General features: G+C 33.2%; 1 protein-coding gene across 8 annotated transcripts in view; it reads right to left on the bottom strand.

Annotated features, from left to right (window-relative positions):
• LOC115238326 (calcium/calmodulin-dependent 3',5'-cyclic nucleotide phosphodiesterase 1-like) overlaps nucleotides 1-14400 on the bottom strand; it is a 99085-nt gene that overhangs the window by 35731 nt on the left and 48954 nt on the right. For 2 of the 8 annotated variants that reach the window (XM_029812040.1, XM_029812044.1), the window contains exon 1: nucleotides 12596-14281. The exons of 5 other annotated variants lie outside the window; for them this stretch is intronic. In XM_029812040.1, the coding sequence (XP_029667900.1) occupies nucleotides 12596-12767 (172 nt within the window). In that variant the 5' untranslated portion in view covers nucleotides 12768-14281. Of the gene's footprint in view, nucleotides 1-12595; nucleotides 14282-14400 lie in introns of those variants that run through there. One more of the 8 variants, XM_029812048.1, reaches the window with a different exon arrangement.

The following is a 14400-nucleotide window of genomic DNA, read 5'->3' as shown; positions in this document are numbered from 1 at the left end:
AAGAAATTGAATATTATTAATACAAACCGGATATTTCAAAAATCAAGCACGTTTTAAATTACAGAAAAAATTATCTAAAAAATTCGCGATTTTATGAAATCTCGTTGCGTTATATCATCATTCAGTATTCTTCATTAACTATTGTTTTATCAACAGGTTTCAGTAACGCCAGTAAGACATGGTTACCGATTCACGATGATTATACTTTCATAAATTTGCTAGTACAACAGCATCAGTATGAATCTCACTATCTTGTTTATCGCGCTTTGACAGCGCTACGTAATACATCGGACGCGCTCAAATTTGGATCATTGACTGCTGACGTTGTAAATAACACTGTTCTATATGTCCTACGAAAAACGAGCAAAGAAGCCGTGACACTACTGATAAATTTCTCAGACAAAGACAAGCAAGAAATTGATTTAACAAATGTCTTAACGGGATTCAAAAACGGGGTGGTTAAAGTAGCAAGCGTGGGCTCCAAAGTAAGACAAAAGTAAGCAGCAATCTTTAATAACTCATTAATAAATTAAATTAACCATTATCGCATATTATAAGATAATATAATTGCGAAAAAAAACGTAATTTCTTATTTTTGTGTTTTTTTTTTTTTTTTCAGTCAAACTGTTGAGCTGAAACATATCACTATCCCAGAAAAGGTTTCGATAGTCTTTCAAGCTTATTCCAAAGCCCCAGCAGAATATGTTGCTTCCCTTCAAACAATTTTACTATCACTATCTCTTTTAATAATAACATTGTACAAATAAAGAAAGTTATTAAAATAATTAAAATTAATGAGAAATTTGCTCGTTGGGATTGTAATATTACGATAAGAATCTACGTTACTAATTATACCCAGATGTCACTCTCCCTCGATTCCATTAATTATAATTGTTAATGACGTCAATATTAAATTCTCCCTTTATAGACAGAACTGCAGAAAACGTCGAATTCAGAAATACGATATAAATGCCATGCACGACATATCATAAATGTCGCTTGTAATAATTATTTTCTAATGTGCACATTAGGAATGTTAAAAGTTCTCGTTCCCTTTTAGATCTATCGCATGCAATCGTAGACTTTGCTTCTTCCATTTTGCGCACCTGGGAAGAAGATTTTTTTAGATATAAAATTTATTTCACCTTAGCGAGCGAATCGATAATTCGTTACACACGGATGGCGAAACTAAAAAACCAATTTCTGCATCTAATCCCGACTGATGGAAAAATATCTGCGTACGCGAGAATCTTCACGAGAAATTGGCAACAGGATCAAACGGCGCGGACAAAGTTCGACAAAATAATCTGTCAAGATATATATTCTATCGAGATTACACTTTATCCATCCTCAGTTTTACGTTTTCTTCTTTGTATTCGCGTCAAATCAGTCTGAATCCAATTAGACGGCGACATGTTAATCCACAAAGAAACGTGTTCTGCTAGTAAATAGTACGTTTTCACGATCGAGCCGATTAGCTCAATCTTGATATATACGAGTAAATAAATGACTAAACGTATGTACGTTTATTGTTAGAAAAATAACGCAAGCCTCAGTATATCTACGTGAAAATATTGAAAGTAACACATATAAAATGTAATTTATAAACTTTGTTAATTATAATATCAATTTTATTATTGTTTATATCTTTATATTTTGTAAAGAAGTAATACTTTCTCTAATAATGCCTGTAAAAATCAGAAACTAGCGCGCTGTGCATCTTTTAAGAATGTTCATACCAACATTGTTTTATAGCGCAAAGATCGTAAATACGGTGTCACTGACAGCGCAACGCTATTTTCCCAGTAACTGCGCATCTCAATATTAAAATTCTTGTGGTTAACCTTTATGCGTAATAAACGACCGCTCATGCTGTCTCGTTAAAAATGCTACGAGCAAAAAATCGCAATGGTACTTGGAAAGAGCAAAATGTTCACACTGAATAAAAAATTCAAACTCTTGTAAAAATATGCCAAAGAAATTTTTGTATAAAAGAACTTATATTATATAATTAATATTAATATTAATATTAATATTTCTTACATATTTTTCCTCAGCTAATTTAAAGTCTCAGACACTGTAAATTAAGATATTACGCGGTAAATAAAAAAAAGATCAATTATTCCGAAATCGAATATTTTAAACAAAGTCATTGTCCTCTAATATAAATAAATAAATTTAAAAACATTAAGTTTGCAAGATTATTACAAATTATTGCAAATTGCACAAATAAATTTGCGAAATTCGCAATAACCTGGCACATAATCGCGATTAATATGGATAATAAACGGATCGCTTATCGGATGGAATCATCGCCCCGCAACATTCGTTTTCAACGTCGCGCAAGTATGAATTGTACATTTCGCTGGAAACATCGATATCACACACACATACTCTCGAATAAAAGACGTTCAAAACGTACTGTCGTGATAGGAAAATGATTTTATTGTCCTCGATCACTCTAGCATAAACTTGCAAACTTTTGTCGTGACTAAGATGATTGCTATCGGAGAAAGCATCGTGAATGTTTGATAAATCTTCAAAACACAATTTTTTTCTTATTTGTTCTACATTTTGATTTGCATACCCCGTATGTTAGTATCTCAAAAATTTCTTCATTTGCTAAGAATAACGCAAAGTATTCTACAATGAATTATTACAATAAAATGGAAAATATAAATAGTTTTAAATAAAATTACACAAACTTGTAAGAATTTTATTAATATAAAAATATTTATGTACCGAATACATATTTATATAATTTCTCCTTTTCGACACAGATGCGGGATATAATAGTGTCACCCACACGCCCACACGACTTCCGCGTTCGTAACTAGAACTTTATAATGACCTCCGTCATCTCTTCAAAAGGAGAAATCGTCTCAAACCTGTCGACGATGTTGCATGTATGACATTACAATGAGCGCCAGAAAGAGAAAAATAGAATTCTCTTTAAATCGATAAAAGATAGTTCTTTAAGCGGAGATATCATGTCCATAAATTGACCGGACTTATTCTCATAAATTTTATTATTCGATAACGTTCCTGCATTTCCGTCACGAGCAGAGGTATTTATCTCGAGAGGCAAATATCCGACGTCAAAACGTCGCCTACCCACTATTGGCAATAAATCGTTCGCCATGCTGGCGAACTTCCGCTCGTTTAATCACTGGTCTCCGAAAGTCGATAAAGTCTAGTGAAAATTGGTGTCATCAAATTCTCTACATGCACATCTCTGATGTGTAGACGTGTTATTCCATTTTAACTTCATCTTCCAGTTATGCACAGAAAATACACTCGCAAAAAAATAGCGAAATCATGTATTAAGAGTAATCAATAGTATTATAAGAAACAAAACAGAAAATTTCGATATATCTATCGTTCTAAAAATTTCGTAACTTTGCGTAAAAGTAAAATTGAAAACAATTCTTCGCCAATGAAATAATATGACGAGAAAATACTTTTAAGTGGCGTAATTGTTTAAGAATAGCTACGTCAAGAATAAAAATAAGAAAGAACCATATACCGCAATAAAATAAAGCTCTATTCGTACCGCTATGCTACGAATTTTTTAAACTGTGCAAAGAATAGAAAGAGTATCACAAAAGTTAAATGAGTTTCGGGTAAAAATTTCCGTTCAGCCAAGCCTCTATGATGAGCCGAACGAATTTGTCATGTTGCGTGTACATTGCATGATCGTAGCAGCTATTATATCTCATGTTTAATATACAGTTAGCTAATTGCAAAAGTCAAAATTACTTCTTCAAAGTTTAACTATATATGCACATTTCTTTGCCATGCTCTGGCATTTTTTGCCGCTTATTATTTTGCAACTCTACTCAAAAAGTACTTACGTTTAGTATCATTTAATGGTACTTGGAAAGAGCAAAATGTTCACACTGAATAAAAAATTCAAACTCTTGTAAAAATATGCCAAAGAAATTTTTGTATAAAAGAACTTATATTATATAATTAATATTAATATTAATATTAATATTTCTTACATATTTTTCCTCAGCTAATTTAAAGTCTCAGACACTGTAAATTAAGATATTACGCGGTAAATAAAAAAAAGATCAATTATTCCGAAATCGAATATTTTAAACAAAGTCATTGTCCTCTAATATAAATAAATAAATTTAAAAACATTAAGTTTGCAAGATTATTACAAATTATTGCAAATTGCACAAATAAATTTGCGAAATTCGCAATAACCTGGCACATAATCGCGATTAATATGGATAATAAACGGATCGCTTATCGGATGGAATCATCGCCCCGCAACATTCGTTTTCAACGTCGCGCAAGTATGAATTGTACATTTCGCTGGAAACATCGATATCACACACACATACTCTCGAATAAAAGACGTTCAAAACGTACTGTCGTGATAGGAAAATGATTTTATTGTCCTCGATCACTCTAGCATAAACTTGCAAACTTTTGTCGTGACTAAGATGATTGCTATCGGAGAAAGCATCGTGAATGTTTGATAAATCTTCAAAACACAATTTTTTTCTTATTTGTTCTACATTTTGATTTGCATACCCCGTATGTTAGTATCTCAAAAATTTCTTCATTTGCTAAGAATAACGCAAAGTATTCTACAATGAATTATTACAATAAAATGGAAAATATAAATAGTTTTAAATAAAATTACACAAACTTGTAAGAATTTTATTAATATAAAAATATTTATGTACCGAATACATATTTATATAATTTCTCCTTTTCGACACAGATGCGGGATATAATAGTGTCACCCACACGCCCACACGACTTCCGCGTTCGTAACTAGAACTTTATAATGACCTCCGTCATCTCTTCAAAAGGAGAAATCGTCTCAAACCTGTCGACGATGTTGCATGTATGACATTACAATGAGCGCCAGAAAGAGAAAAATAGAATTCTCTTTAAATCGATAAAAGATAGTTCTTTAAGCGGAGATATCATGTCCATAAATTGACCGGACTTATTCTCATAAATTTTATTATTCGATAACGTTCCTGCATTTCCGTCACGAGCAGAGGTATTTATCTCGAGAGGCAAATATCCGACGTCAAAACGTCGCCTACCCACTATTGGCAATAAATCGTTCGCCATGCTGGCGAACTTCCGCTCGTTTAATCACTGGTCTCCGAAAGTCGATAAAGTCTAGTGAAAATTGGTGTCATCAAATTCTCTACATGCACATCTCTGATGTGTAGACGTGTTATTCCATTTTAACTTCATCTTCCAGTTATGCACAGAAAATACACTCGCAAAAAAATAGCGAAATCATGTATTAAGAGTAATCAATAGTATTATAAGAAACAAAACAGAAAATTTCGATATATCTATCGTTCTAAAAATTTCGTAACTTTGCGTAAAAGTAAAATTGAAAACAATTCTTCGCCAATGAAATAATATGACGAGAAAATACTTTTAAGTGGCGTAATTGTTTAAGAATAGCTACGTCAAGAATAAAAATAAGAAAGAACCATATACCGCAATAAAATAAAGCTCTATTCGTACCGCTATGCTACGAATTTTTTAAACTGTGCAAAGAATAGAAAGAGTATCACAAAAGTTAAATGAGTTTCGGGTAAAAATTTCCGTTCAGCCAAGCCTCTATGATGAGCCGAACGAATTTGTCATGTTGCGTGTACATTGCATGATCGTAGCAGCTATTATATCTCATGTTTAATATACAGTTAGCTAATTGCAAAAGTCAAAATTACTTCTTCAAAGTTTAACTATATATGCACATTTCTTTGCCATGCTCTGGCATTTTTTGCCGCTTATTATTTTGCAACTCTACTCAAAAAGTACTTACGTTTAGTATCATTCAGTGGTTAAATTTAAATTAACTTCACGACTTTGAATAGATACGCGACTTTCCATTATCGATAATATTCGTGAAATACTATATTTCGAGTACGTCAGCCAATTAAAGTACACTCAATAATGCAGTCAACGAGTTTCAAAAGCTTTCACGGAAAAAAAATTAGCTGCCGTAACTAAAAACTGCGTGTGGTAACTAGATTTCAGTCGTAATATATGGACAGCGATCATCTTAGCTAGAATACCTATTTATTATGTGCAACATCTTAGTCGTGATACCTATTTATTAGGTGCAACAGCAAATCGTTTTGCTGTAGTTTAGAAATTTATTTTGTAAACCACGATTAGCTATGCTAGCAAAATTTCTTTTTTCTCGTATATACATACATTTTACAACACTGTGTAATATAATTCGTATATATACATATATAAAAGTATTCTAAATTTCAGATTAAAATATTTCAAATATCTATAATAATTGTCATATATATACATATATGTGTTTAATATTTCAATATTATGTGTTTAAGATTTATTTTGATCTATCATATTGTATACAAATTTATATATAAAAAAAAAATTGTTTTTTTATTTTTTCGGCAATTGTGTACAATTTCTTTTATTAAATATCTGTTAAAAAAAAAAAAAAAAAGAAATTAAATTCCACAAAACAATTATTTCTTTTAATTATTAATTCTTTTGGACATTGCTGTATATAATTACTTTTCTTTTTATTTCAAAGTGATCAATTTGCCATAATTGTATCGTATATATAAGATATATGTTCGAGATAAGGAATATCGGAAAAGAAGTTTTTTTCTAATAATTATCAGTATATAAATATTTAAAAATATGTACAAATCTTTTGAATCAAATATTTAAGCATACGCGAATATATATCGGAAGTATCTTTTAATTATCATTAAAATATTTTTTTTTCTCATTGCAAAATATCTTTAAATGCAATAATTTTTGTTCGAGATGTAAACAAAAGGTTCTGTAAGCAGACATAAACAAAATTGTTCTCCAGATTTAGTCGCACTTCGCATAATCGTTTTACGATCCGATGGGAGTTCGAAACTCTTACCAGTATTTGGCCAGTTGCCTTCTTTTCTACCAATGCGAAAATTTGTTCAGACATGCCGCCGTTTTGGTGCACGCGAAATGCGCAAGATGAACTATTTTAAACATCTAAACAATGATATCCATAATCACAATCCTTTCTAAAATATTTTATCTAGAACTTTTTTTAATCATATATCTCTTCTTAAAAAAAAAAAAAAAAAAATAATAACAAACTTGTTATATTTTTACTTCCGAATATTGTCGCTCATCGCAAGCCACTTCTAATGGATGCGTGTCATTTAACATTCCCTAATTAACAATTTAATGACAAGTATGTGGCGGGGTAAACGTCAATTCTATCTCGTACAACAGATATTGCTAAACTGACGGGAGAGTTTTATTTCCGCAATAATAGGAAAACTCACCGAACCGTAGTGGCGCGTGCACAGATCTCTAGTCGCGATGCTTTTCAAAACAAACAAAAATAAAACTCGTTGTAATTTAAAACAAGGTCAAACGATTTCCTTATTCTATTAAAGCCGACCGCTTTCATATCATTACTGAAACATAGAAAATAAATCGTGAATAAAAAGGCGAATGTGCTAAACGTATCTGTCACTCCAGTCGTGTCGAAATTATTTGGCGTGTTGACGAACAGCAACGGCGGTCATTAATTCGCAAAGATTCGTTAGAGAGACGTGACAAAAAAGCAATTTACATATTTTCACGTTCTTTTGCATGCCAAATAATTTTTTTCAATCAAGTATAATTATTGGTTTAAATAAAAAAATATGTAATTTTCCAGAATATTTCTTCAAAATATGTACATCTCAATCTCTTGATTTCATAGACTTTATAAAATGATTACGCCGCAAATATCCCCCTTTTTCTCTTTTTTCTTCCCTATAAGTATTCGAAATTGACTCGTATAGAACATAATAGGTAAGATAAAAATAGAGTAAATCATTCGCAATAACAGCGAGAAAAGCATTAATGAAGCGTCTCCTCTTTTCTTAAAGGAAATGACAAATAAACTTGTTCAGAAATCAATGTTTCTCGATCAACGTTCGTTTCTTCCACAAGACGTTACTTCAAGACAATTTAACGAAGCCAGCAAAGCTAAAGAAAAATCAATATTTTCTATTTCTTATCCTTTTTTTGCAAACTCAATGGCATTGTACAGATTTCGATTGGTTGATCACACATTCTTGAGTGAAAATGATGTTTCAAGTGTTAAAGCAAATGTACGGAATTCTTTTTTTTTATACGGTTTATGTCTACAACTGCACTTTTACTCAATGCAAAAAATAAACGGAAATTTGACCAACAGTATGTTGGAAATTGAATGTGCAAAATATTACAACAAATCAGCTTAATTACAAACTGCAAACAACGCGCTCGCACATATTGACGAGATAAATGCTTCGATAATTCGGCTTTTTCACTTTAATAATGCCCATTTGTCTTATTTCCTCATTTGTATTTCTTTTACTAATTAATCGTAGCGATTATTTGCTGATGATTGTTCACGATCTAAATACAAACTGATCGAAATCGAATTAAGTCGAACAAAAATAGAAATTACGAAAAGAAAATATATAACACATTTACAAAAAAAAAAGGCTGGTTGCATGGTATTTCAAATACTTTCTAAATATATAGTAACACAAAACTATATGCATTCATTATGTTTTGCAGACATACATAAATCATACAAGAGAAATTCGAGACGGGCAATTAATTGACCGAGTAAAAGACGACGTTTATGTGAGATTGATCAAACACACAAGTGGATGTTAGCAATAACAGCGGATACATGTAAACATTGAACGATCATTGTAACTATATTTAAGACGAGCAGCAATTAATATCGTTCTTTGAATTGGTAAGAAACTCGACTACATATTTATACATTTTATCTATCTAGCTTACATTTTATTATACATATAAAAAATAAATGTGTGTGTGTGTCCTACAATTATATTATATAATTATAAAATTTGCATTATTAACGTTTGAACTTTCACCACGCATAAAGAAAATGATGCATTAATTTGATCATTCTTTTATGTAATTTGATTAGTTGATTTATGCATTATTCATTACTGCGTGTTTCTGCAATGGCTTACATCAGAGTAAATTGATAAACGATGTAGTTATTCGTGCATGATAACAAAGATCGAGCATGAAAATAAAACATCAGCTTCCTCTTCCGCCAAATGTCACAGGATTAATTAAATCTGTAGATTGGACACGCCGCGATAATTCTATTACATCCCCCGACTCATGTTAGGGAAAACGGATAGGCGCGCTCAAAGAAATTTAATCGCACAAATAATTTTGCCACAAACAACGATTGAATTTTCTCGCAATCAGCCGGCGGAAAAGTCGAGTTAAGTCGAGTATGAGAAGAGCGATGTGAAGATCGACGCTGATAAAAGACGTTAATCTCATTAAATGATTCTCGTTTTCGACCCCAAACTTCTGCAGCAGCTGGAGACTTGACGGATTAAGAGATTTTCCAGGGTCCTTATTCAAGATGTTCCGCAAAATTGTGTAAAAGGAAAGAATAAATATTATTTTAATCTCACGTATATATACCACGCATATTCACTGAATGGAAGTTGTTAGTGAATAAAATTCATTAATGAGATACATCGAAGAAATTTAACGAGCAGAGACGCATAAAAAAAAAAAAGAATAGAAATATAAGCAGATCAGAAAAATGAAAGTTTTTAAAACAAAGCGTGCGTCTTTCATTAACCGCAGGCGACCCGTTTTCATTTTGCAAACGACCTCTTTTGAATTCGCTTTAATGATAGTAGTTTTCGAGTTACGTCGAGTTGCAGTAGCGGCGACCATGTACACGGCCCATATTAACACACTTTCCCTCTCTCTCTTTCTTTTTCTCTCTCGTGTCCCGAGAGAAAAATAAGATTAACCAGGAAGGGACGCAAACACGTTTCGCTCTTGTTTTCTGCCGCATTAATGTATGCGAGATAAGTGTAAAGCGCTCTGCATGGCGCAGCGGTTCCGATTTGCATAATTCTTAATAACTGCCCTCGCACGTTCGCGTGTGGCTTTTTCGGTTGAATGTCCGATACATTACGCTTCTCGAACATTACACACGCGATGTTGTACGAGATGCAACGAGTTGCCGCGATTGGAATATGTATACGCGCGTCGCAGTCATTAATTATTAATAGCGAGATTATAATTACATTGATAGAGAGAGAGAGAGAGAGAGAGAGAGAGAGAGAGAGAGAGAGATTGTATTCCAGCTACCAAATGAGCCGCGGAGAAACGTCGGATTATTCTGAATTAAATTGTTGCCGGACATTGATTGCGCTCGTCGAGCGCACACTCTCTAATGATCGCTTATCGCAACGGATAATGCGGAAATAATCATATTACGTGTTACATGCGACACAGCAAAAGAAAAGTATCGAGTCACGAACCTTTGTTCATGAATAATGCATAGTTGCATGCAACTTTTATTTTAAACGGTCGTCAGTTCTGTAAAGCACAAATTTCCGCCAATAATTTATCGTATTTGTAAAGAATCTGACTATATATATGTATTGTATATATAGATATTTCTTGACATAAAATCTCTATCTACATTCTTTCTATTTAAACTTTGTGAGATAATTAAATTGAAAAAAAACTTATATAGACGGTGCGTAAGTAACGTATAATACGTTAAACCGATAAGAAATTTCGAAATGTATATCTTTAAAATAAACATCTCAAAATATTTGAAGTCAGAGTGTCGTAATAATTTTATTCTCGCTAGTAGGATGCATCGAAATTTATCTCGTGATGAATATTTGGCAGTACATAGGCTTTCCAATACTTTGAATTTAGAACATAGGAAATCTATAATTGGACCTGAGAGACCGATACCTTTTTTTCGTGGCGATCGTGAAAATATAAAACTTCCGCAAGAGTACACATAAGAGATCGATACACGTTGAGCTCGTAGATAGATTGTAACCTTTTCGCTTTTTATTTGAGAAACATCCAAGTTTTGTTTCGTCGCGGCGGATAAAAATCCAAGAATGCGTTAAAAATTTTTGAGTACATCAATTTTTAATAAATGTGGATTCTTCATGATAATACTTTTATAATATAATGTCTTTTGATGATAACAACATATAAGATGCGTCGAGCAAAGTTCAACAAAACAAAAGAAATGGTTATTATAGTCTAACAATAAGTATAAAATGCGTGCATTTTCTTTGAACTTTCCGGTGATAATATAAGCTAGATAAATTTCATCAAAGGATATTATTACTGACGTGTTACTGACGTCTTATATTGCTTGTAGTAACTTATGTTACCAAAAAAAAAATGTAGTACATAAAACGCGAAACTATGTGCGAATATGGATTCAGAAACAAAATCTCTCCGATATCCTCCACGTTGTTCGCACATGATTGGATTAATTAAGTCGATAAACTTGGAATATAAAACTTTTCGCGCGTATATATAAACGAATTCTTCATTATATACATCCTTTAATTAGTGTAAGAGTAAATTTGGAACGTTCATATGTACATACGTGTAATTAAAATTTTTGTTTTACGATTAAAAAGTTATTGTTTCCGTTGAAATTTTTTCAAATGCAGATTAACGGATAAATAAATCCTACAAATTTTTGTTCTCAAATTCATAAAAAAATATATAATTAATACAAATAAAATATAAATCATTAATCAATTACATACAAAAAGCGTAAAAAAAAGAAAACTTTAAATTCATCTTTTTAAATTTGTTAATCCGCGCTTTATATATTATTTTACCATATTATATATAAATTATGTTTTGTTATTAATGAAATTAATTGTAGTAATTTTATCTCATACTTGAGTAATTGATAATAATATGCAATTTATAATTCATTAACTTGTTAGCATTCATGCATTTATAGATACTAAAGCCGAGTTTGAGCGCGCGCATAATCTTAAACAGAGACGCAAGGGACATTAATATGTGAATACAGTGTCGTAAACTCGCGTAACGATAATGTAACCATGTTACATCTTGCGGCGAGCTCTAAAATGCTAATTATCCTTCGGGATAACAAAACTGTGTATCGCGAAAGCCTCAGAACTACATGAATACACCAGTGTTGTTGCGAATTAAGCTCACGTAGTTGCAAATTAAACCTTTGGCGAGAATAAAATAAAACGACTATTTAATTAGACAAAAAAAAAACAAGATCTAGTATAATGCAGCAAAAACAAAAGCTGAAAATAAAACTTTTGTAGAATTTTTATTTTTTATTCGCGATAGTTGAATCAAAGATTAAATGGATTTCGAGCATTGAAGTAATTTGATCTCAACTAGTAATCGTCGCTAAACATAACAATGGCCTCTATTCAAAGGTTCGTTTTACAAAATCGTGAGATTAAAGTGTTTTATTTTTGCGTTATTTTGTTTTATATTTTATTTTTTACACACCAATTAAGGAGCACGGGAAAAGGACTATTGTTTTATAAACTTTAATACAGGGTACTTTATCACGGAACCAATGTCTATTTTTTCATTTCTCGTAGGTCGGATTATCGCAATATAAGCGCCTTTCATACAAAATGATTACGTGTTGTTACTGCATGTACGTGTTATATCCTTTGTATTTATTCATGCATTATTACTCCATATGATACATTCGGAATGTTACCGCGTCCGCGTCTTCACTCACCGATCACGTAACTGTATCCATCCAAAGTTAATACACATTTGCGTGCATTCGGTGAGGATGGAACGCACGGCACTTGCCTCCGTGAGATCCGCTTGCTTAGGCTGCACGAAGCGCCAGCTGCACCCGGATCCGAGTGGCACTTCTGTACCGGATCCTTGCCTGGTCTAGACATTGTTGTCAATCCCGACTACCCGAGCCTCGTTTCCTCGATATGAGACTCCATTCTTTCGTATATAACTATTAGATACTTGATTAATTTTATATATACGTCTTGTATCTCTCATCTATTATCCTGCCGTAAATCGATGCACCTCTTTAAATTTCACAGCCGCGACAAGAGCCCGATTGACTCGCAATCTTCTTTTTCTTATCCAACATGATATCGGTATAATCCGCGCGTTGCAAAGTCTACATTTTAGTAATTTAGTTTTTATATTACGGAGCCGTCTCTCCCCACGATTTCAAGCTCTCTTCTCGATAAGCTATCAAAAGAAGAAGAATTTTACGATTCAAACAATGAGGTCGTTAATCTTTGCACGTTTGGTGCATTCGGAGATAATGTACTTTTATCATACGTCGAATCTATCGAGATGTACTTAAAGTGCGCATTATCGTCCATTTTTTCAAAAGCAAGTGATAATATACCAGTTTAATTTTCAACTGGTGCAAATAAAAGCTTTCATCTCTTCTTAAAGCGCATAAAGATTATATCACAGAATACATTTGCCTTCATCTGTCGTCGCTAGCCATGATACTACCGCGTAGTATACTGATATGTATTTAAAGATAACGCGCTTTATGCTTATTATCTCCTATAGTGTTTTTAATTCTCCACGAGAATAAAAATCTCCCAAGTTTGATCAATTTTAATTTTAATATCGTATTTGTATTTCATCGCATCTGTCGTACGGGATAGGAACAAACATAGAAACATTTATCACAATTCCGTCCAAGTTCCGATCGAAGAACGTGTCCCTTTTAATTATAGTGCTTCTCCGTCGCAATCGACAGCACGTAATTGCCATGATACGTATTCATGATACGTAGCGAAGTAAATCCTTTTTTCGCCCCTCCACCGCGTGTCCTTTCGAGAATAAAAATTTAAAAACTTCTTTTAGAGAAATTTTTCGGAAAAATCGCGCACTTTTAGCAGTAGAAAAATTTAGACGTTGTAGAATATTGGCGATAATTTCGCGAATCTACTCTCGGCAGATTCATTCCAACAAGCTCGTGTACAGCGAAAGCACGTATTACGGTTGTACGGTTCTCGTAACGCGCACGCATGTCCGATCGGCGAATTCTTGCCGTGACAGATGTTACGGAGGGAGAACGAAAATCAAGGCGATCGATTCACGTTACCATAACATTAGCCTCGCAGGTTGGTTACCCGTATACATCGGTGCACCGGCGCGGCTAGGCCGTTTCGCTTCCGGCACGCCGTGCCGCGCATCACGCACGACTTTTTGCGGAATATGATTCCGAGAGTGCACGACAACACAAGTACCTTCATGTCTTCCTCTACATTTCCATGCTCAACTATTTTCGCGATCACGCGAATTTTGCGTTTCGCTCGATCGAGAGAAACTTTTTTCCTTATAACTGTGTGTTGTTAAAATTGTCGCGTTTTCTTTCGAGATTATATAATTGCGATAAAAACGCAAAACAATGGAGAACAATGTTATCGAAATACAGCGTTTGTCTCAGGGGGTAGCTGCTCCTCTACGACAATTTTTTATAGTCGCGACTTTACGACTGCGGCAGACCGCGCAGTGGAAACGGAAGGACGGCGGGGGCGGCGGGCGGCG

Source organism: Formica exsecta, unplaced genomic scaffold, assembly GCF_003651465.1.
Source record: "Formica exsecta isolate Colony F162 unplaced genomic scaffold, ASM365146v1 scaffold333, whole genome shotgun sequence".
In the NCBI taxonomy this organism is placed as follows: domain Eukaryota; kingdom Metazoa; phylum Arthropoda; class Insecta; order Hymenoptera; family Formicidae; genus Formica; species Formica exsecta.
This window is presented reverse-complemented; position numbering and strand designations above follow the sequence as displayed.